Here is a 23,976-nt window from a genome sequence, read left to right as displayed (position 1 = left end):
CCCAACTGAGGCACCCAGGCACCCCCAAATGTCAGGATTTTAAATACCTGCATCCCTTGAATATATGTGGGTTTAGTTCCCAAACCACTGCAATAAAACAAATATTGCAGTAAAATGAGCCACATGAACTTTTTGGTTTTCCAGTGCATATAAATCATGTTTATGCTATATTGTAGTCTACTGATAATGCAGTAGCATTGTGTCTACAAAGACAATGTACATACCTTAATTTAAAAATACATTATTGCTATGGGGGGTTGGAGGGAGGGGAGGGTGGGTGATGGGTATTGAGGAGGGCACCTGTTGGGATGAGCACTGGGTGTTGTATGGAAACCAATTTGACAATAAATTTCATATATTAAAAAAAAATACATTATTGCTAAAAAGTGCTGACCATCATCTGAGCTTTTAGCAAGTCCTAATCTTTCTGCTGGTGGAAGGTCTTACCTTGATGTCGATGGCTGCTGACCAGGGTGGCAGTTGCTGAAGGTTGGGGTGGCTGTGGCAATTTCTTACAATAAGAAAATAGTGAAGTTGGCTGTACCAATTGACTTTTCCTTTCATAAACAATTTCTCTGTAGCATGTGAAGCTGTTTGATAGCACTTTATCCATTGTAGAACTTCTTTCAGTAGTGGAGCCAATCCTCTCAAAGCTTGCCACTGCTTTCTCAACTAAGAAACTCAGTTTCTAAATCCTTTCTTGTTATTTCAATAATTTTCCTAGTATTTTTACCATCAGTAGATTCCATCTCAAGAAACTATTTTCCTTGCTTATCCATAAGAAGCCACCCCTTATCCATTAAAGTTTTATCATGAGATTGTAGCCATTCAGTCACATCTTCAAGCTTCACTTCTTTTTTTTTTTTTTTTTAAGTTTATTTGGGGGGGGGGCAGAGAGAGAATCCCAAGCAGGCTCTAGCACTGCCCACGCAGAGCCCAACCCAACATGGGGCTCAAACCCATGAACCGTGAGCTCATGACCTGAGTTGAAACCAGGAGTCAGATGCTCAACCAACTGAGCCACCCTTGTGCCCCTTCAGGCTCCTCTTCTAATTCTAGTTCTCTTGCTATTTCCACCACATCTGTAGTTAACTTCCTCCACTGAAGTCTTGAACCTCTCAAAAGCATCCCTAAGTATTGGGATCAACTTCTTCCATACTCCTGTTAAGGTTGTTATTTTGAGCTCTTTACATGAATTATGAATGTTCTTAATGACATCTAGAATGGTAAATCATTTCCAGAAGGTTTTCAATGTATTTTGTCTGGATCTATCAGAGGAATCACTGTTTGTGGCAGCTGTAGCCTTACTTGAAAGTTGAAATGACTCCTTGACCACGGGCTGCAGAATGGATGTTGTGTTAGCAGGCACAAAAATAAGATAAATCTCATTGTACGTCTCCATCGGAGCTCTTGGGTGACCAGATACATTGTCAGTGTACAGTAATATTTTGAAAGGAATCTTTTTTTCTGAGCAGTAGGTCTCAGCAGTGGGCTTAAAACATTCAGTAAACCATATTGTAAACAGATGTTCTGTCATCAGGGCTTTGTTTTTCCATTTATAGAGCAGGGGCAGAGTAGATTTAGCATAATTAAGGGCCCTAGGACTGTTGGAATGGTAAATGAACATTGGCCTCACCTTAAAGTCACCAGCTGCATTGGCCTCTAACAAGACAGTCAGCCTGTTTTTTGGACTTTGAAGCCAGGCATTGACTTCTCTCTAGCTATGAAAGGCCTAGATGGCATCTTCTTCCAATAGAAAGCTGTTTCATCTCCAGTGCAAATCTGTTGTTCAGTGTAGCCACTTCGATTATCTTAGCTAGATTCTCTGGATCACTTGATGTGCTTTCTACATCAGTACTTGCTGCCTTACCTTGCACTTCCATGTTATGGAGATGGCTTCTTTCCTTAAATGTCATGAACCTACCTCTGCTGGCTTCAAACTTTTCTTCTGCACCTTCCTTACCTCTCAGCCTTCACAGAATTGAAGACACTTCGGGCCTTGCTCTGGATTAGGCTTTGGCTTAAAATATTGTGACTGATTTGGTCTGCTGTACAGACCACCAAAACTTTCTCCATATTCAGCAATAAGGGTATTTCGCTTTCTTATCATTCATGCAGTCACTGGAGTAGCACTTTTATTTATTTTTTTAATTTATTTTAAAGATTTTTATTTTTAAGTAATGTCTATACCCAATGTGGGGCTTGAACTTACAACCCCGAGATCAAGAGTCACATGCTTCTACCAACTGAGCCAGCCAGCTGCCCTTGGAGTAGCACTTTTCATTTCCTTTAAAAACTTTTTTTTTGCAGTCACAACTTAGCTAACTGTTTGGTGAAAGAGGCCTGGCTTTTGGCCTGTCAGCTTTTGACATGACTTCCTCACTAGGCTTAATCATTTTTAGCTTTTTTTTTTTTTTTAAGTTTATTTATTTATTTGGGGAGAGAGCACAAGCAGGGGAGGGGCGGAGAGAGATAGAGAGGGAGAGCGAGAATTCCAAGAAGGCTCCAGGCTGTCAGCACAGAGCCCAGTGTGGGGCTCAGGCTCACAAACCGTGAGATCATGACCTGAGCCGACGTTGGATGCTTAACCAACTGATCCATCCAGGCACCCTAGTCATTTTTAGCTTATGATTTAAAGCTAAATCCTTTCACTTGAACACTTAGAAGCCATTATAGGGTTATTAATTGCCCTGATACCAATATTGTTGTGTCTCAGGCAACAGGGATGCCTGAGGAGATGGGGGAATGGCTGGTCGGTGGAGCAGTCAGAACCCCTGCAACATTTGTCACGTTTGCTGTCTTCTATGGGTGTGGTTCATGGTGCACTGAATCAGTTACAGTAATAACATCAGAGATCACTGATCACAGATCACCATAACAAGTATAATAATAACGAAAGGTTTTAAAATATTGTAAGAATTACCAAAGTATAGCACAGAGACATGAAGTGAGCAAATGCTGTTGGAAAAATGGTGACAATAGACTTGTTCAAGGCAAGGTTGCCAGAAACCTTCAATTTGTTTAAAAAAAAAAAAAAAAATGAAGCATCTGTGAAGCACAGTAAAGTGAAGCCAAATAAAACTAGATATGCCTGTATGCATTCTCTTTGATGCAGTAATTCCAGTTCTGGGAATTTATCTCAAGTGAAATGCCTAACTGGGGCATTAACTGGGGCTTAACTGGGGAAATGCTTAACTAGGTGGCTCAGTCAGTTAAGCAGCCACCTTCAGCTCAGGTCATGATCTCAAGGTTGGTGGGTTCCAGCCCTGCATGAGGCTCTGTGCTGACAGCAAAGAGCCTGGAACCTGCTTCAGATTCTGTGTCTCCCTCTCTGTCTTCACCCCTCCCTGCTTGTGCTCACTCTCTCTCAAAAATAAACATTTTTTAAAAAAATGGAAATGCTTAACAGTGTTTGCACAACAGTTTTTATTGTCACATTTTTATGAACTGATTTAATATTTACAAGGAATATGTTATATACATGTAAGCTATGATCATAGAAGAGGAACATTCATGAACTCCCCACCAATTCTCAGAACTAGAATTTTACCAATAATACTCAAGTTATCAGTGTTTGAAATGTTATAATAGAAAAAATTGGAAAGAACCTAAATGCCCATGAGTAGGGGATAGATAAATTATAATACATCTACATGAAGTAATTCAATATATAATTATGAAAAAGGATGAGGTTGAATTGTCATATTTTCTGTTTCAAGAAATTCTAAACAGTAAGTCAGAAGTCATCTGTTTAGTAACAGTATTTCAGGGAAAGGAAAATAAACATAGGGGTTTTTGTTTGTTTGTTTGTTTGTTTGTTTGTTTGTTGGGGGAGGGAGGGACAGAGAAAGAGGGGGAATCCCAAGCGGGCTTTTCACTGCCAACACAGAGCTCAAACAGAGCCCATTCAGAGCCCACATGGGGCCCGAACTCATGAAACCATGAGATCATGACCTGAACCAAAATCAAGAGTTGGTCACTCAGCTGACTGAGCCACCCACGTGCCCTATGTAGTTTTTGTTTTTGTAATTAATTTTTTCAATAGTATTTCTTAAATTTTTTTTTCATAAGTAATCTCTGTGCCCATTGTGGAGCTCAAACTTACAACCCCAAGATAAGAGTCACATGTTCCACCGACTGAGGCAGCTAGGTGCCCTTAAACATAGTTTTTATTAACCTTCAGCAGCATACATTTATCCTGTCAATCGTATACCCTTTTTTTTTTTTTTTTTTTTTTGGTCATGATGAAGTTTGAATCTCAGCCTTCTTCACATTCAGAATCTAGGATTCTTCTGAATTTCTTGGGGCTTGGGGATAGTTAACACATAACATGGTGACATGCTGCTTTTATTGTTTTTATGATTTTGCGGCATGTTGACAAATTCTGAGGTTTTGTCTTTTTGCTTAAACTATTTTTTTTCTTAGTTGAGTGAGTTACTGCTGGAAATAAAACATCTTCTGATAACTCAAAAGGCTTTGAAAGTTCATGTTTGAGTGTTTGTACTTGAATCTCTTTGACAATTTTGTGATCTCATCTAAATTTGACAATTGTTTATATCTTTAATTGCATTGCCTATTGGGTGACAATTCCTGAATACATAATGCTACGTCATAGTGGAATCTTTTTGAAGACATTTTGACCATTAATTAAGGGTCCAGATTCAACCATATGTGGTGCTGCCGATGAAAATAACACAGTGGAAGTGACAAGGAAATTTCACCTTTTATTTATGATCAGGTTAGCTATGTGGACTGTCTGCTGTTCTAGAACTTCTCTGCTTTGGAGCTGACAGAATTTCTTTTTTTTTTTTTTTTTTAATTTTTTTTAACGTTTATTTTTGAGACAGAGAGAGACAGAGCATGAACAGGGGAGGGGCAGAGAGAGAGGGAGACACAGAATCTGAAACAGGCTTCAGGCTCTGAGCTGTCAGCACAGAGCCGGACGCGGGGCTCGAACTCACGGAACGCGAGATCGTGACCTGAGCCGAAGTCGGCCGCTTAACCGACTGAGCCACCCAGGCGCCCCCAGAATTTCTTTAAATATATATATATTTAATGTTTGTTTATTTTTGAGAGAGACAGAGCTCCAGTAGGGGAGGGGCAGAGAGAGAGGGAGACAAAGAACTCGAAGCAAGCTCCAGGCTCTGCACTGTCAGCACAGCCTGATGCGGGGCTCAGACTCAGAAACTGTGACATCATGACCTGAGCCGGAGTTGGATGGTTAACCGATGGAGCCACCCAGGTGAGCCCCAGAATTTCTTTAAATATTGACTTTAAGGAGTGCCTGGCTGGCTCAGTCAGTAGAGTGTGCAACTCTTGATCTTAGGGTTGTAAGTTTGAGCCCCATGTTGAGTGTAGAGATTACTTTAAAATCTTATAAAGAAATATAGAAAGAAAGACTGTAAGATATATTCAACTTCAGAAATATCAGAATATGGAAAAGCATGTATTTTAGAATCAAGAAAATATTGTACTTACTGTAAGATGTTTGTTGTATTACGTAATTCTTTTGCTAGTATATTGTGTCCTAAGCACCAGTAGCTAGATTCATAGGCCCTGTGGTCGATATGTCCAGTAATGTCCTCTTTGGGTCCAAATATGGTTTCTTTTGCTCCAGAGACCTGTTCAGTTACCTTTGCTTTCACTCTTTGCCCTTCCCTCCGTCCCTCTCTCACTGATTTACTCACCACAGTACACAATAGTATGACACGGAGCCGTAATAAACGCTACTGTTAGAAAAGGAGAAGAATAGGAAATAGCAATTGCTGATCTATAATAATTTTGAAATTTCTGTAGGCGGGTCTTGTGAAAGCAACCTGCCTTGGAAGTAGGGGAGATTCCTTGACTGGGCCTTAATTCAATTATATGGAAAGAACTCCCTCATTCATTGTTCTCTATGACTCTTGGCCATTGTACTCAAAAACCTCCTTGGAATTCTTTTTTCATTATTATCCTTGGCCTCATATGAAGTGTGAGCTTTGGGGGAATGAATAGTCCCTCTTTGGAAAGTGCAAATCTTTCTCATCGAGTTTCCGGTTTGTGGGAATTGGGAACCCAAGGGGTTTAAATTGTGAATAGTGAAAGACTATTTTTAGTCTGAGCCTGAGTGGTTTATATAACAACAAAAATAAACTTTAACAAAAACAGTTTCCTCAAAGTTATAAGCCGCTGATGTGTTTAGTTCCAGTCAGTTCCATGTGTCCGTAACCGAAGTTCACATGTGTTAGTAACGTCATTCAAAGATTGGAGAGCTCCCATTTCTCTTCTCAGTTGGTTATTTAAGGGGAGGCCATCCCCTTCATGTGGTTTTATTTTTTATTTTTATTTTTATTTTATTTTATTTTATTTTATTTTATTTTATTTATTTATTTTTTTTTACCACTGAAGTACTTTAGTCAGCTGAGAGATTCCAGTGGGCCTCTGTACTCAGCCTTTTATTCCCATCTCTTCTTGTTTGGGGCCTAGAAGCAAGCTGCTTTCCAACCCTGCAAGACTTTAGTTTCTAAACTCTTTCTATTCCTTCCTATTTCTGCTTGCAAATCAGCTGCTTCTTTTCTCATTTATAATACTTTGCCAAATAGCCAGTAGCAGCCAAAGTGCACTTCTAAGATTCTCTTTTTCAGACTCTTTATGGAACTGCAAATTTAGTAGACTCTGTCATCTTACAAGTTATAACGGCAACAGCTTTATCAAATATTTTGCCACTGTAAAACATGGTTCTTCATTTTTCCAGCCTCCAGTATCACTTTCTTTGAAGCCCTCAGCCTGACTACTAAGTCAGTACTCTATTAGGTATTTGTTATAATAGCACCTCACTTATAGGTACCAATTTCTCTATTAGGAGAATGAGAGACTAAATATACAGATAGACAATGGCCAGATCATATGTGAAAATAGAACTGTGACCCAGAGCCTCAGTAGCAGTAGGCCCAAACGGCCAGGTCTTGGTCAGTAACTGCCCCCTTCTGACACAGAACTTACCAGAGAAAGACATATATCCGCCAACCAATTACATAGGATGTCCTGCTTCAGGTTAGCTGGCCTCCAGCTTCCTTGTGGCAACAGCCGACAACCAGAGCATACCTGAAGTCTTCCGTTTTATTCAGTTTGAAGCTTTTCTACTCCTCTGCCTGCCTTTGAGTCTCTGCCAAAGAGACCGTGGCTGACTCCCTTGCTATGGCAAGCTCTTAATAGACTCTGCTTGCTTTAGGTTGTCTTTATTTCCACAAGAATCTTAGGTGGTTTTGTGGTAAAATCGCAAAATATCAGTGAGGTGACACAACAGATTCCTATTTTGCTCACACAGACCCCAGCGGAGTTCAGTGGGAAGCTTAAGTAGTGGCTTAGGGACCCACATTCACTGCATATTGCGAAGCTACCATCTCAAAAAGTGACCAGTATCGTCACTGAAGCAGAAAGAGAGAGATGGAGAAGAACGGGCTTTTAACTGCCCCAGCCCAGAACTGACACATTAGTTACATCCGCTCACAGGGCTTTGACCAGAACTAATTTGGGAAGTAGAGGGCAGTATGTGAAAATAGACTCTGGCACAAAGATTTGTCAACAGCAGTTGGATAAAGATCTGCCACATTTCCTCCTTTCCATCATTACGGAAATCAGATGGTGTGGATTACCTGACTTCTGACTTCATGAATGTTTAAATGTAATGTTTGTGTTATTTTTTCCCTGAAAAGAAAATGCTGAAATGATGATGTTAAAAAAAAAAAACAAGAAATGATGTTGTTGCATGGTATTAATGGCTTCTTAATTTTTTTAATTTATTCTTTTTTTTTTTTTAAAGAGAGCGCTCCAGGGGCGGACAGGGCAGGGGGAGAGGGAGAGAAAGAGAGAATCTTAAGCAGCCTCCACACTCAGCACGGAGCCTGACGCAGGGCTTATCCCATGACCTGAGCCAAAATCAAGAGTCAGACACTCAACCAGCAGAGCCACCCAAGTGCCCCAAATGGTTCCTTTAAAGAAATCCTTTGTGTTCTTGGTGTGGTTTGTATATGAGTAAGAGTAATTTGCAGCAGAACCATTGCAAGATCCAGAGCATTTCTGTTTCAGAAAATTTCAAGCATACACAAAAGTAAGGAGGATAGTATAACTCTCATGTGCCCCTCAGCCAGCTACAACAGTTACCCGGTGCTTTGTCTCATCCGTGTTTCCATGCAGTTCACCACAAAACCGAATTATATTGAAATAAATTCCAGACATCATATTTTATTCATAAGTATTACAACATGTAGATGAAAGAGATAAAGCATAAACTAATTTTTTATTTATTTTAACTTAAAAAACACATTATTACACATATACCAGAACTCAGTTATTTCTGTGACCATTGTATACTCACATGTTAGCAGTGTTACAAATTACATTATTCAAGTACAGAGATACAGAATATAGGATTAGAATGATTCTGGTCCAGCATTTTCTTTCTTTCTTTCTTTCTTTTTTTCTTAATGTTTATTCATTTTTGAGAGACAGAGTGTGAGCAGGGGAGGGGCAGAGAGAGAGAGGGAGACACAGAGTCCAAAGCAGGCTCCAGGCTCTGAGCTGTCAGCACGGAGTCTGATGTGGGGCTCCAGCTCACAGACCGGGTGATCATGACCTGAGCTAAACTTGGATGCTGAACCAACTTAGCCACCCAAGTGCCCCTGGCCCAGCATTTTCTAAAATGTATTCCATAGGAATGAATCTCATGAAATGCTCTGAGGGAAAAAACGTGCTTTGGTCAGATAAGTGTGGGCAACACCTTCTCTTATAAATTAACATATTATGTAAAAGAATGATGTCATGTTTTGTGATCCCATTTTGACTAATAGTAGTATTATGTTATATGCAGTATTTTAATTTTTTTAAACATTTATTCACTATTGAGAGAGAGAGCATGAGCATGGGAGGGGCAGAAAGAGGGGGAGACACAGAATCTGAAGCAGGCTCCAGGCTCCAAGCTGTCAGCACAGAGCCCGATGCGGGGCTCGAACCTACAGACTGTGAGATCATGACCTGAGCCGAAGTTGGACACCCAACCGACTGAGCCACCCAGGTGCCCCAAGTATATGTAGTATTTAAGAACACTTTTTTAAAGATTTTAAAGTAATCTTTAGCCCCAACATGAGGTTCAAACCCACAACCCTGAGATCAAGAGTGGACTTTCCACTGCCTGAGCCAGCCAGTCACCCTTAAAAAAATGTTTTTAATTGAACTAGAGTTGATGCTCTGCTACATTAGTTTCAGGTATACAGTTTGGACAACTAGATGTTATGCTTTGCTTACCACAGTGTAGCTACCATCTGTCACCATACAATAGCACTGACCATATTCTCTATACTGTGCCTTTCATCTTCGTGGCTGACATATTCTATAACTGAAAGCCTATACCTCCCAGCCTATGTCTCCTTCATCCATTTTGCCCATTCTCCACCCCCACCCCTCTGACAACTGTCAGTTTGCTCTCTGTATTTATGAGGGTTTTGGGGGGTTTTGTTCACTTGTTTTTTTCAGATTCTACATATTGTCTCTCTCTGACTTATTTCACTTAGCATAATACTCTTCAGGTCCATCCATGTTGTCACAGATGGCAAGTTCTCATTTTTTTTTTTTTAATGGCTGAGTAATATTACATTGTGTATATAGACTACATCGTCCTTATCCCTTCATCTGTCATTGGACATCTAGGTTGTTTCCATATCTTGGCTACTATAAATAATGCAATAAACATAGGGGTACATATATCTTTTTGAGTTAGTGTTTTCATTTTCTTTGGGTAAATACTCAGTAATGAAATTACTGGATTATATGCTATTTGCATTCCATATTGTTTTCCACTGTGGCTGCACCAATTTACATTCTCACCAGCATGCACAAGGACTCCTCTTTTCCAACATCCTCATCAATATTTGTTATTTCTTGTCTTTTGATTTTAGCCATTCTGACAGGTATGACTTGATATCTTACTGTGGTTTTGATTTGCATTTCCCTGATTATGAATGATGTTGAACATCTTTTCATGTATCTTTTAGCCCCATGTAGTATTAATAGTGGTTGTATTAGTTTCCTGAGGCTTATAGCAAATTACTACAACGTTGATGGCTTAAAAACACACACACACACACATTTATTCTCTCACAGTTCTAGAGGCTAGAAATCCAAAATCAGTATCACTGGCCCAAAATCAAGGTGTTGACAAGGCTGTTCTCCTTCCAGAGGCTCTAGGAGAAAAGCTGTTCCTTGCCACTTTGGCTGCCAACATTCCTTGGCTTCTGGCCACACCAATCCACCTCTGTCCCCATGGTCACATTACCTCTTCCCCTTCTGTTTGTATCAGATCTCCCCTTCCCTTTCAGAACACTTATAATTGTGCATACTGCTTACCTGAATAATCTATAATAATCTTCCCATCTCAAAATCCTTAATGACATCTGCAAAGTCCCTTTTTCCAAATAAGATAACATTTAAAGATTCTAGGGATTAGGAACTAGATATCTTTTAGGATGCCATTATTCAGCCTACTATAGTGATTCTTATATTGAGGGAGGTGAGTTATGAGGGACTTCTACTTTACGTAATTCTATAATATTTATATTTTTCAGTAAGGATGCATCTTTGTATAATTAAAAAAAACTGATTATAGATTTTTAAGAGTAAAAGGAAAGGATAAGTCACTGGTGTTTATTAGCTCAACAGGTATTTTTGCACGGCTGCTATCGTTTACCAAGTTTTGTGTTAGCAATGGAAGCAAATACTGTATATTGACAGGAGCAAATTATGGTTGTTTTTGTTTTTTGGGTTTTTTGTTTTTTGTTTTTGTTTTTTTTCTTTATCAAGGAGAATGATTTTGGAAAGAGTTGAAACCCAAAATAAGTGAGGTATTAAAGGAATGCTTAGATGCTATGAATGAAATGTAACCCAATTATTGAGCGAAGTGACACATGACATTGCACAACTGCTATTGGTTTTTTTTGAAGTTTTAAAAAATCTTTATTTATTTTTGAGAGAGAGAGAGAGCACGCAAGCGGGAGAGGAACAGAGAGGGAGACACAGAATCTGAAGCAGGCTCCAGGCTCTGGAGCTGTCAGCACAGACCCCAATGTGGGGCTTGAATTCACAATCCGTGAGATCACGACCTGAGCCGAAGTCAGACGCTTAACTGACGGAGCCACCCAGGCGCCCCTGCACAACTGCCATTGTTAATCCTTGATTGCGGAGAAATGATGGGTTCTGGAACTGGGAGTGGAAAATACCTTCACTTTCAGAAAGGGCGAAAAGGGGAATTCCGCAGATTTTAGACTCGTGAGCTAAATGTGAAACCTAGAAAAATTTCATTAGTAAGCTATTAATATTTTGGGAATGCTTAGGAAAAATACACATTAGGGACCAGCTTTCTTCATAAGAGCACAAGATGTGTCAGTCTTTCATTTATGAAGTAATTATCAGTAGATTGGGTTCTGTTGTAGACAGAATATGTGTAATTTTCAGCAACAAAATGACAGTTTTTGTTTTTACAAAATGGAGAAATGTGGGCTGCTTGTCAAGTAGAATTGGATCGATCATAACTAATTAAGAACTGTATCACAAAAGTACTGATTGTTGAGCTGAAGTCATCAGGAAACTGTGCTTTGATGGTCTACTTCAGGACTTCATCCTTTTTCAGGCCTGCTGCAAACATTCGTGCATGGGCATATATAATGAATATACATAAGTGGAATTTTTAAAAATAAAGTGTTTAACAGCTCTAAGATATAATTTATATACCATAAAATTTACTCATTTAAAGTATACAATTCAGTGGTTGTATATTTACAGAGCAATACAACTATCGTCGTCTTATTTTTTGATTTTATTTTATTTTTATTTTTTAACGCTTATTTATTTTTGAGAGAGAGAGCGAGAGCGAGCGAGCACGAGTGGGGAAAAGGCAGAGAGAGCAGAAGACACAGAATCAGAATCCAAAGCAGACTGCAGCTCTGAGTTGTCAGCACAGAGCCCGACATGGGGCTTGAACCCACGGACTGTGAGATCATGACCTGAGTCGAAGTCTGACACTTAACCGACTGAGCCACCGAGGTGCCCCTAAAGTTGATTTTTTTAATGTGTATTTATTTATTTTTGGGAGAGGGAGTGCGGGGAGAGAGGGAGACAGAGAATCTGAAGCAGACTCCACACTGTCGGTGCAGAGCCCAATGCAGGGCTCCAACTCATAAACCATGAGATCATGACCGGAGCTAAAGTCAGAAGCTTAATCGATCAAGCTGCCCAGGCACCCCCATAATCTAATTTTAAAATGGCTTTGTTTTATCTATAGTCTTGAAACTTGCCCTTTTTGCTTAAGAATATATTACGGGTGTCTGTTCTTGTCAGTACATTTAGACAGAATCGCTTCATTCTTTTTACCAGGTACCCCGTCACATATCGATGTGCTGTGGCTTGCTCCAGCAGTTGCTGATGCGCATGGGGACTGATAGCATGTTTTGCCGTTACAGGTGCTGTTGCAAGGAACACACTTCATCCTCGAACACTTGTGTTCCTTTAGTTGTATTGCATTTTTCCTAATCCTTATTCAAGCCTTAACTTAAACCATGTTACTCCAACCATTTTATGCCTCAGGAGACCGTTTTTGAGAGAAGTAAATGCATGAGTTCACGTTGCCAAAATTAACAGAACAGGTGCTTGAATAATTTTTTTGTTTTTCCGTTACTCTTCTCACCTCTGGGATTTTGACAAGCTAGAGTATATCCAGAAGAACATGGCTAGAATTAGAGAACATTTAAAGGAATTGGGGATGTTTAGAAGACACACGTTTATTTCTCATTTGTCAATGTATACATTCATTGTATGTCACTCGCTGTGTGTCAGGCAGGCTCTGATATCAGTGGTGAACAGACTGGTTATGAGGCAAATAAGGTCTTCTGTTCTCAGGAGATAAAACATTTAACAACTAAACAAGTAAAATAATTTTAGATAGTAATGAATACTACTAAGAAAATAGGACAATTAGGTTACCAGAGAAAGGGTGGGTGAAAAGGTGACATAGGGTTGAGCCCTAAAAGAAGGATGTGTCTGTATCTGTCCGTAGAGCTTTTTGTGTAACGTGAATGGTGATTACATTTGTAAGAATGGAAATGGGGTACCCAGCTGGCTTGGTGTAGCATGTGACTCTTGATCTTGGGATTGTAAATTCGAGCCCCATTTTGGGTGTAGAGATTACTTAAAAATACATAAGAATAGAAATAGGCTCCTAATATATGATAATCAGCAATGTTTCCATCCCAGTGGTACCACTTACAAACTGTTTTAGCCAAACTCTCTGAACCTCAGTTTCCTCGTACACAAAGTAAAGATGGTAAACCTGCTTCACAGGGTGTTAGGATGATGGTTAAGTAAGGATGTAGGCAGAGGTGTTTAGCACCACCAGCCCGTTACAGGCTCTAGTATGCACTGAGCGGGATTTCACGATGTTCCACAAAAGAAAATATCTCTAACACTTGATGCAGGTCACAAGTGGAATGGCTTTCTTGCATTGGTGATTTCCCTGTCAGTGAGGACATTTAAGTAGGCTTTAGATGACTGTTCTTCCAGTGTGTTTTAGAAGACATTCATCCTTAAGTGAGGAATAAGACATATTGTCCATGGAGGTCCTTTCCCCCATCCTATCGCTAATAATCTTACTGTCTCTAGAGTCCCAGTCCACAGTTTGGGAAATACACCTAAGTATCTGTTTTTGAAGTGTAAAGGTATCTTTTGGACTACTGGCTTAAAAACTTTTTTAAAGCAACAATAGTACCCTTTCTTCTAAAGAAATCTTATACTTGAAGTCTGATTTGTAAAATCTAGAATCATAGCTGCAAGGTGAAGTTGATGAGAGGTTGTCCATTGTATCATTCTCTTAGTAATCCCTTATATCTGTATATACTTTTTTTTAATGTTGATTTTTGAGAGAGCGAGACTGAGGCAGAGCATGAGCGGGGGAGGGGCAGTGAGAGAGGGAGACACAGAATCCAAAAAGCAGGCTCCAGGCTCTGAGCTATCAGCATAGAGCCCAATGTGGGGCTCGAACTCGTGAATCATGAGATCATGAGCTGAAGGTGGCCGCTTAATTGACTGAGCCACCGAGATGCCCCATTTGTGTATACTTTATATGCTTACTAAGCACACTTTTTTTTTTTAAGTTTTTAATTTATTTAAGTACTCTCTACACCAAACATGGGGCTCAAATTCAGTGACCCTGAGATCAACAATCACATGCTCTTCCAACCGAGCCAGCCAGGCACCCCAGCTAAGCACTCTTAAAATTACATTTTATCACCACAACCAGTACTTGAGGTGATTTTATGGATTAAGAAATTGGCACAAAGGTTAACTAACTTGTTGCATCCATCCTTAATGGAGCCAGAATTATAACACAGGTCTCTAACTACTAAATCAGTGTTTTCCCCCCAAATACATGGTACTGCTTTATTAATCATTTTATACTTTTTATTTATTTTTCTTTTATAGGGTTAATTATTCCGATTGTGAAGAATTTCATCATTCCTGGCGACTTCTGCTAAGGATCTTTTTCAGTTTTGCTCAAGAGAAAGCTCTGAATCTATCAAGTAGCTCTTAAAGAAGTCCTTTGTGTGGGTTATAAATATAGATGTTTTCATGAAGAGGAGTGAAAAGCCAGAAGGATATAGACAAATGAGGCCTAAGACCTTTCCTGCCAGTAACTACTCTGGCAGTAGCCGGCAAATGTTGCAAGAAATTCGGGAATCCCTTAGGAATTTATCCAAACCATCAGATGCTGCTAAAGCTGAGCATAACATAAGTAAAATGTCAACTGAAGATCCTCGACAAGTTAGAAATCCACCCAAATTCGGGACCCATCATAAAGCCTTACTGGAAATTCGAAACTCTCTACAACCGTTTGCAAATGAAACAAGTCGGAGTACTTCAGAAGTTAATCCACAAATGCTTCAAGATTTGCAAGCTGCTGGATTTGATGAGGTAGGAATTTTTAAAAAGAAAAGAAAGAATTTTTCTTATCTTACACTACTACCTAACACTTTTTAGGTGATCTTCTGGCAAAATAATTCCTTTGAGACAATTTAACTATGTATACGAATTTGTATACTCTGTCAGCAAAGAATGTTGTTTACAATTCCATTAATTAGTAAAACAAAATCAAATAACTATTTCTTTAGTTTTCTCTGTGGTTTCTGGGACTTAAAAGGTCAAGTCATGAAGTCAGAATGTAAGTGCTGTTGAAGAAAGCCACAGGGGAAGACAGAGTAGGTAGGGACTTCTCTGCCTGCAGTAGGAGCTTTGGGGAGCTGTGTAGAAATGACAGCTCGAAACATTTGAAGTTAAAGTTTATACTACAGAGAAAGAAGTATAATCAGGGTTTCATTAAGCAGCGACGTTCACATCACATTCAGGCCCACATTCACAAAACTAAAAATTTACATGTTGCTCAATCTGCTGGAATTTAGAAGTTTTATTTTGTTTTGTTCTATTTCATTTTTTATTTTTTAATTTACATCCAAGTTAGTTAGCATATAGTGCAATAATGATTTCCGGAGTAGATTCCAGTGTTTCATCCCCTATGTATAATACCCAGTGCTCATCCCAACAAGTGTCTCCCTCAATGCCCCTTACCCATTCAGTCATGCCTCCACCCTCAACCCCTCCAGCAACCCTCAGTTTGATATTTATATTTAAGAGTCTCTTATGTTTTGTCCCCCTCCCTGTTTTTATATTATTTTTGATTTCCCTTCCCTTATGTTCATCTGTTTTGTATCTTAAATTCCACATATGAACGAAGTCATACGATACTTGTCTTTCTCTGACTAATTTCACTTAGCGTAATACCCTCTAGTTCTATCCACGTTGTTGCAAATGGCAAGATTCCATTCTTTTTGATTGCCGAGTAATGCTCCATTGTATATATACGTGCCACATCTTCTCCCTCCACTCATCTGTTGATGGACATTTGGGCTCTTTCCATACTTTGGCTATTGTCGATGGTGCTGCTATAAACATTGGGGTGCATGTGCGCTTTCAAAACAGCACACTTGTATCCCTTGGATAAATACTAGTGCAATTGCTGGGTCATAGGGTAGTTCTATTTTTAGCTTTTTGAGGAATATTCATACTGTTTTCCAGAGTGGCTGCACCACTTTGCATTCCCACCAGCAGTGCAAAAGAGATCCTCTTCCTCTGCATCCTTGCCAACATCTGGTGTTTCTTGTGTTGTTAATTTATTTTATGTTATTATTTCTAAAAAAGTTTTTAATGTTTATTTATTTTTGAGAGAGACAGAGTGTGAGTGGGGGAGGGGCAGAGAGAGAGAGAGAGACAGACAGACAGACAGACAGACAGACACAGAATCCAAAGCAGGCTCCAGGCTCTGAGCTGTCAGCACAGAGCCCGACAGGAAACTCCAACCTATGGACTGTGAGATCATGACCTGAGTCGAAGTTGGATGCTTAACCAACTTGAGCCACCCAGGTGCCCCTCTTGTGTTTTTTTGTTTTTTTTTTTTTTATTTTTTTTAATGTTTATTTATTTTTGAGACAGAGAGCATGAACGGGGGGAGGGTCAGAGAGAGAGGGAGACACAGAATGGGAAGCAGGCTCCAGGCTCTGAGCTGTCAGCACAGAGACCAACATGGGGCTCGAACTCACAAACCATGGGATCATGACCTGAGTCAAAGTCGGAAGCTCAACCAACTGAGCCACCCAGGCGCCCCAGAATTGTGTGTTGTCAATTTTAGCCATTCTGACTGGTGTGAGGTTGTATCTCATTGTGGTTTTGATTTGTATTTCCCTGATGATGAGTGATGTTGAGCATTTTTTTTATGTTTCTGTTAGCCATCTGGATGGTTTCTTTGGAAAAGTGTCTATTCATGTCTCTTGCCCATTTCTTCACGAGATTATTTGTTTTTTTGGGTGTTGAGTTTCATAAGTTCTTTATAGATTTTGGATACTAACCCTTTATCTGATACGTCATTTGCAAATACCTTTCCCATTGCATCTGTTGCCTTTTACTTTTGTTGATTGTTTCCTTTGCTGTGCAGAAACTTTTTATCTTGATGAGGTCCCAGTAGTTCATTTTTGCTTTTGTTTCCCTTGCCTCTGGAGACGTGTTAAGAAGTTGCTACAGCTGATGTCAGAAAGGTTTTTGCCTGCTTTCTACTCTAGGATTTTGATGGCTTCCTGTCTTACATTTAGGTCTTTCATCCATTTTGAGTTTATTTTTGTGTATGGTGTAAGAAAGTGGTCCAGGTTCGTTTTTCTGCATGTCGCTGTCCAATTTTCCCATCACCACTTGCTGAAGAGACTGTCTTTATTCCATTGAATATTCTTTCTTGCTTTGTCAAAGATTAGTTGGCCATACGTTTGTGGGTCCATTTCTGGGTTCTCTATTCTGTTCCATTGATCTAAGTGTCTGTTTTTGTGCCAGTACCATACTGTCTTGATGATTACAGCTTTGTAATACGTCTTGAAGTCCGGGATTGTGATGCCTGCAGCTTTGGTTTTCTTTTTCAGGATTGCTTTGGGTATTCAGGGTCTTTTGTGGTTCCATACAAATTTTTGGATTGTTTGTTCTGGCTCTGTGAAGAATGCTGGTGTTACTTTGATAGGGATAGCATCGAATATACAGATTGCTTTGGGTAATGTTGATATTTTAATAATATTTGTTCTTCCTATCCAGGAGCATGGAATATTTTTCTTTTTTTGTGTGTGTCTTCAGTTTCTTTCATAAGCTTTCTATAGTTTTCAATGTATAGATTTTTCACCCCGTTGGTTAGGTTTATCCGTAGAAATTTTATAGTTTTTGGTGCAATTGTAAAGGGATCGATTCCTTGATTTCTCTTTCTGCTTCTTCATTATTGGTGTATAGAAATGCAACCAATTTCTGTACGTTGATTTTATATTCTGTGACTTTGCTGAATTCATGGATCAGTTCTAGCAGTTTTTTGGTGGAATCTTTTGGGTTTCCCATATAGAGTATCATGTCGTCTGTGAAGAGTGAAAGTTTGACTTCCTTTTTGCCTATTTGGATGCCTTTTATTCCTTTTTGTTGTCTGATTGCTGAGGTGAGCACTTCCCAATACTATGTTGAATAACAGTTGCAAGAGTGGACATCCCTGTCGTGTTCCTGATCTTAGGGGGAAAGCTCTCATTTTTTCCCCATTAAGGATGATATTAATGGTGGGTCTTTCATATATGGCTTTTATGATCTCGAGGTATGATCCTTCCATCCCTACTTTCTTGAGGGTTTTTATCAAGAAAGGATGCTGTATTTTGTCAGATGGTTTCTCTGCATCTGTTGAGAGGATCATGTGGTTCTTGTCCTTTCTTTTATTGATGTGATATATCACATTGATTGTTTTGTGGATATTGAACCAGCCCTGCATCCCAGGTATATATCCCACTTGGTTGTGGTGAATAATTTTTTTAATGTATTGTTGGATCCCATTAGCTAGTATCTTGTCAAGGATTTTGCATACATGTTCATCAGGGAAATTGGTTTGTAGTTCTTTCTCCTTTTTAGTGGGTCTTCGTCTGGTTTTGGAATCAAGGTAATGCTAGCTTCATAGAAAGAGTTTGGAAGTTTTCCTTCCATTTCTATTTTTTGGAACAGCTTAAGAGAATAGGTGTTAAACTCTTCTTTAAATGTTTGGTAGGATTCCCCTGGAAAGCCATCTGGCTTTGAATTCTTGTTTTTTGGGAAATTTTTGATTACTAATTCTATTTCTTAATGGGTTATGGGTCTGTTCAAATTTTCTATTTCTTCCTGTTTCGGTTTTGGTAGTTTATATGTTTCTAGGAATTTGTCCATTTCTTCCAGATTGCCCATTTTATTGGCATATACTTGCTCATAATATTCTCTTACTATTGTTTGTATTTCTGCAGTGTTGGTTGTGATCTCTCCTCTTTTATTCTTGATTTTATTTATTTGGGTCCTTTCCTTTTTCTTTTTGATCAAACTGGCTGGGGGGTTATCAATTTTGTTAATTCTTTCAAAGAACCAGCTCCTGTTTCATTGATTTGTTCTATTTTTTTGATTTAGACAGCATTGATTTCTGCTCTAATCTTTACTATTTCCCGTCTTCTGCTGGTTTGGGGTTTTATTTGCTGTTCTTTTTCTAGTTCTTTAAGGTATAAGGTTAGGTTGTGTATCTGAGACCTTTCTTCTTATTTAGGAAGGGTTGGATTGCTATATACTTCCCTCTTGTGACCACCTTTGCTGTGTCTCAGAGCTTTGGGCTGTGGTATTATCATTTTCATTGGCTTCCATATACTTTTTATTTCCTCTTTAACTTCTTGGTTAACCCATCCATTCTTCAGTAGGATGTTCTTTAGTCTCCAAGTATTTGTTGTCTTTCCAAATTTTTTCTTGTAGTTGATTTCGAGTTTCATAGCATTGTGGTCTGAAAATATGCACAGTATGAACACTTGGGGCGCCTGGGTGGCTCAGTCGGTTGAGCGTCTGGCTTCAGCTCAGGTCATGATCTCCCGGTCTGTGAGTTCGAGCCCTGCGTTGGGCTGTGTGCTGACAGCTCAGAGCCTGGAGCCTGCTTCGGGTTCTGTGCCCCACCCCTCTCTCTCTCTGCCCCTCCCCCACTCATGCTCTGTCTCTATCTCAGTAATAAATAAACATTGAAAATATGCACGGTATGATATCGATCTTTTTGTACTAGTTGAGGGCTGATTTGTGTCCCAGTATGTGATCTAATCTGGATAATGATCCATGTGCACTTGAGAAGAATGTGTATTCTACTGCTTTAGGATGAAATGTTCTGAATATATCTGTTAAGACCATCCGGTCCAGTGTGTCCTTCAAAGCCATTGTTTCCTTCTCGATGTTCTGCTTAGATGATCTTGTCCACTGTAAGTGGGATGTTGAAGTTCCCTACTGTTACGGTATTATTGTCAATGAGTTTCTTTATGTTTGTGATTAATTGATTTATGTATTTGTGTGCTTCCAGTTGGGGACATAAATGTTTACAATTGCTAGGTCATCTTGGGGGATAGACCCCTTAATTATGATAAAATACCCTTCATCTCTTGTTACAGTCTTTATTTTATTTTTTTATTTTTTTAAATTTTGTTTTTAATGTTTATTTATTTTTGAAGGTGAGAGAGACAGAGTGTGAGCGTGGGAGGAGCAGAGACAGAGGGAGACACAGAATCCGAAGCAGGCCCCAGGCTCTGAGCTGTCAGCACAAAGCCTGACGTGGGGCTTGAACTCACAAACCGTGAGATCATGACCTGAACCGAAGTCGGACGCTCAACCGACTGAGCCAGCCAGGCGCCCCACAGAATTTATTTTAAAATCTAGATTGTCTCATAGAAGTATGGCTGCTCTGGCTTTCTTTTGGCGACCATTAGCATGATAGATGGTTCTCTATCCCTTTACTTTCAATCTGATGGTGTCTTTAGGTCTAAAATGGGTCTCTTGTAAATAGCATATAGATGGATCTTGTTTTCTCCTCCATTCTGTTGCCCTATGTCTTTTGATTGGAGCATTTAGTCCATTGACATTTAGAGTGACTACTGAAAGATACGCATTTATTGCCATTGTGTTGCCCATATAGTTGGGAGTTTCTGGTGATGTTCTCTGGTCCTTTCTAGTCTTTGTTGCTTTGGTTTTGTTTTGTTTCATCTTTTCTCCCCTCAGGGAGTCCCCCCTTAAAATTTCTTGCAGGGCTGGTTTGGTGGTCAGGAACTCCTTTAGTTTTTGTTTGTCTGGGAAACTCTTTATCTCTCCTTCTATTTTGTTTTTGTTTTTTAATTTTTTTTTAACATTTATTTATTTCTGAGACAGAGACAGAGCATGAATGAAAGAGGGTCAGAGAGAGAGGGAGACACAGAATCCGAAACAGGCTCCAGGCTCTGAGTGGTCAGCACAGAGCCCGACGCGGGGCTCGAACTCACAGACCGCGAGATCATGACCTGAGCCGAAGTCGGAGGCCTAACCGACTGAGCCACCCAGGCGCCCCTCTCTCCTTCTATTTTGAATGATAGCCTTGCTGGATAAAGAATTCTTGGCTGCATATTTTTCTAATTCAGCACAATATATCCTGCCACTCCTTTCTGTGGATAGGTCTGCTGTGAACCTGATCTGTCTTCCCCTGTAGCTTAAGGACTTTTTTTCCCTTGCCACTTTCATGATTCTTTACTTGTCTGTCTGTTTTGTGAATTTGACTACGATATGTCTTGTTGATGGTCAGTTTTTATTGACTCTAATGGGAGTTCTCTGTGCTTCCTAGATTTTGATGTCTGTCTCTTTCCCCAGGTTAGGAAAGTTTTCTGCTGTGATTTGCTCACATAAACCTTCTACCCCTTTTTCTCTCTCTTCATCTTCTGGGACCCCTGTGATTGGGATGCTATTCCTTTTTAATGAATCACTGAGTTCTCTTCTAAGTTTTACTTTAATGAAATTTCAGTTCATGTAAATTAGGCCAAGTCTTTAATATTTACCTTTAGAATTCATATTGAAAGTTTTTCATAGCATATATATATACATATATATATATGCTCACATACATACATATACATATATATTTTGTTTCGGTTATTAACAAAATTTATTTTGCATGATTACATACTTTCTGTGAATATTTTAGGTGGCAGAAATCATTTTGGATACAAATTGCCCATGGAAAATGTAAATGTGAATGAGCAAGTATTATGTTTTCCTTAAAGTTACAGTAACTTTTTTTACTGATTATAAAAGTACCTATTCCTGTCAAAAATTTAAAAATGTAAAGAAGAAACAAAAATTATTTTTAGCTCCACTACATAAAGATAATTAGCTTTAAAATTCTTTCTATTGTTAATATTGGTAACATTTTCAGATATCTCTAATGTTCAGAACTTAAGTATGCATTATAGTAAAGAATTTTAAAAGGGAGATTCCACTTAAACCATGGAGAAAAAAGATGAATCTTTCTGGCCTACTCTGTTCATCCATTTGATTAATATTATTTACTATCATTTTTATGCTTACGGGTTCTAAAAATACTAAATTTGTACCTGAAAATATATATAGAGAGAGGAGGAGAGGACCTGTGATGTTTTCCTGGTTAGTAGTTGGAGAATTAAGGAAATGGCTCACATGGAGTTTCTCCAGAGTACTTTTTCCCTAATCCCTTAGCCAGAAGGCAATCGTTGACCTTATTCTTTCCTTTTATATATTGCTAGGAAAAGAGCATTTAGAAAGTCGCATGGCTATAAAGACTCTTAAGTAGTAATGAGTTATGTCAGAGAAGTCACCTTAGTAGCTATGTATTTCTTATTGTGTGTGAACTATTCAGTCAGCAGAATGAGTCATATCGAACATGGTCTATTCCTTTAAGGAACTTGAAAATTCTTTCTGTAATGTAAACTGTTTTCAGAAATCTAAAGCATTAGTTAATGCTCTGTTTTTGTTTTTTTTTAGTGTAATTGGCATATAGTGTTATTAGTTTCAAGTACATAACATGTTGATTTGACAATTCTATACATTATGCATTGGGTACTGTGGTAAGTGTAGTCACCATCTGTCTTCATACGATGTTATTAGAATATTATTGAGTATATTCCTATGCTGTACTTTTCCTCTTCATGATTTACTTATTTTATAACTGGAAGTGTGTACCTCTTGTACCTCTTTATCTATTTTGCTCATCCCCTTACCCACCTCCTCTCCAGCAACCACCAATTCTCTGTATTTAAGAGTCTGGTTTTTTTTTTCTTTATTCATTTGTTTCTTAGATTCCATATATAAGTGAAATCATGGTATTAAGTCTTTCTTTGACTTAACTTCATTTAGGTCAATAGCCTATTCTTTATCTGTTGGCAATAATAACAATCATTACTTTACATTAACAAAGATATGTTAGCTTTATTACCACCATACGCTTCAAAATTGTCACCTTATTGACATTAATAATCCCTTAAGCAAAGTTGTTTTACTAAAAGCATTTAGGCATTTGTCAATCCTCATTTGTCCAAATAATGAAGTTAGAGTAGTATTTATCTCCATGGTGATATAGAGAATATGGTATGGCAAATTTTTTCTGCTGCCTCCTTGAATCACTCATTCTGATAACTTCTCTTTATATTGAAGAATTTGTTTAAGTTTCTAACTTGGTGCTTTAAAATTTTTGTCCAGTTTTCACCTCACTATTTTATCATTTCATAAATCCTATCTGTTCCTTTACACCAGGTTCAAAGCTGTTGCAATTTTTTGAGAGTATGTTTCTAGTGGTCTTTAAGATTAAAACCTCAGGGGCGCCTGAGTGGCTCAGTCAGTAAGGGTCTGACCGGCTCAGGTCAAGATCTCACGGTTTGTGAGTTCAAGTCTGCTGTCAGCACAGAGCCTGCTTCGGATGCCCTGTCTCCCTCTCTCTCAGCCCCTTCCCCACTCTTTCTCATATAATTAAATTTTTTTAAAAATCTCAAATATTTTGAGATTAAGTTCTTTGTAGGAATAAATGTTAAACAGGATTGATGCATTCTTGGAGCACGTAAATCTATAATCAGTGGGGTGTATTTTTGCTTCTAAGCATGAAAAAAACCATAGTAATGTGGACACAGTGTTTCCTATCACATGAAACTTCTATTCCAAAGTTACTGATATGAGAGTGCTCTTTTTCACACTGGTACTAACACTCCACTTTTGGAACTTTGGTCAATACTGTTAACAGATGTAAAAAATATTTTGACATATAGCAATAACTTTTCTTTTTTTTTTAAATTTTTTTTTTCAACGTTTTTTATTTATTTTTGGGACAGAGAGAGACAGAGCATGAACGGGGGAGGGGCAGAGAGAGAGGGAGACACAGAATCGGAAACAGGCTCCAGGCTCCGAGCCATCAGCCCAGAGCCTGACGCGGGGCTCGAACTCACGGACCGCGAGATCGTGACCTGGCTGAAGTCGGACGCTTAACCGACTGCGCCACCCAGGCGCCCCTTTTTTTTTTTTTTTTTTTTAATG

General features: G+C 38.9%; 1 protein-coding gene across 1 annotated transcript in view; it reads left to right on the top strand.

Annotated features, from left to right (window-relative positions):
• LATS1 (large tumor suppressor kinase 1) overlaps positions 1-23,976 on the top strand; it is a 53,245-nt gene that overhangs the window by 5,466 nt on the left and 23,803 nt on the right. The window contains exon 2 of the mRNA XM_049653037.1: positions 14,503-14,991. Coding sequence (XP_049508994.1) covers positions 14,650-14,991 — 342 coding nt within the window. The 5' untranslated portion in view covers positions 14,503-14,649. The remainder of the gene's footprint in view (positions 1-14,502; positions 14,992-23,976) is intronic.

The sequence above is a fragment of the Panthera uncia genome (genome assembly GCF_023721935.1).
Source record: "Panthera uncia isolate 11264 chromosome B2 unlocalized genomic scaffold, Puncia_PCG_1.0 HiC_scaffold_24, whole genome shotgun sequence".
Lineage (NCBI taxonomy): Eukaryota > Metazoa > Chordata > Mammalia > Carnivora > Felidae > Panthera > Panthera uncia.
This window is presented reverse-complemented; position numbering and strand designations above follow the sequence as displayed.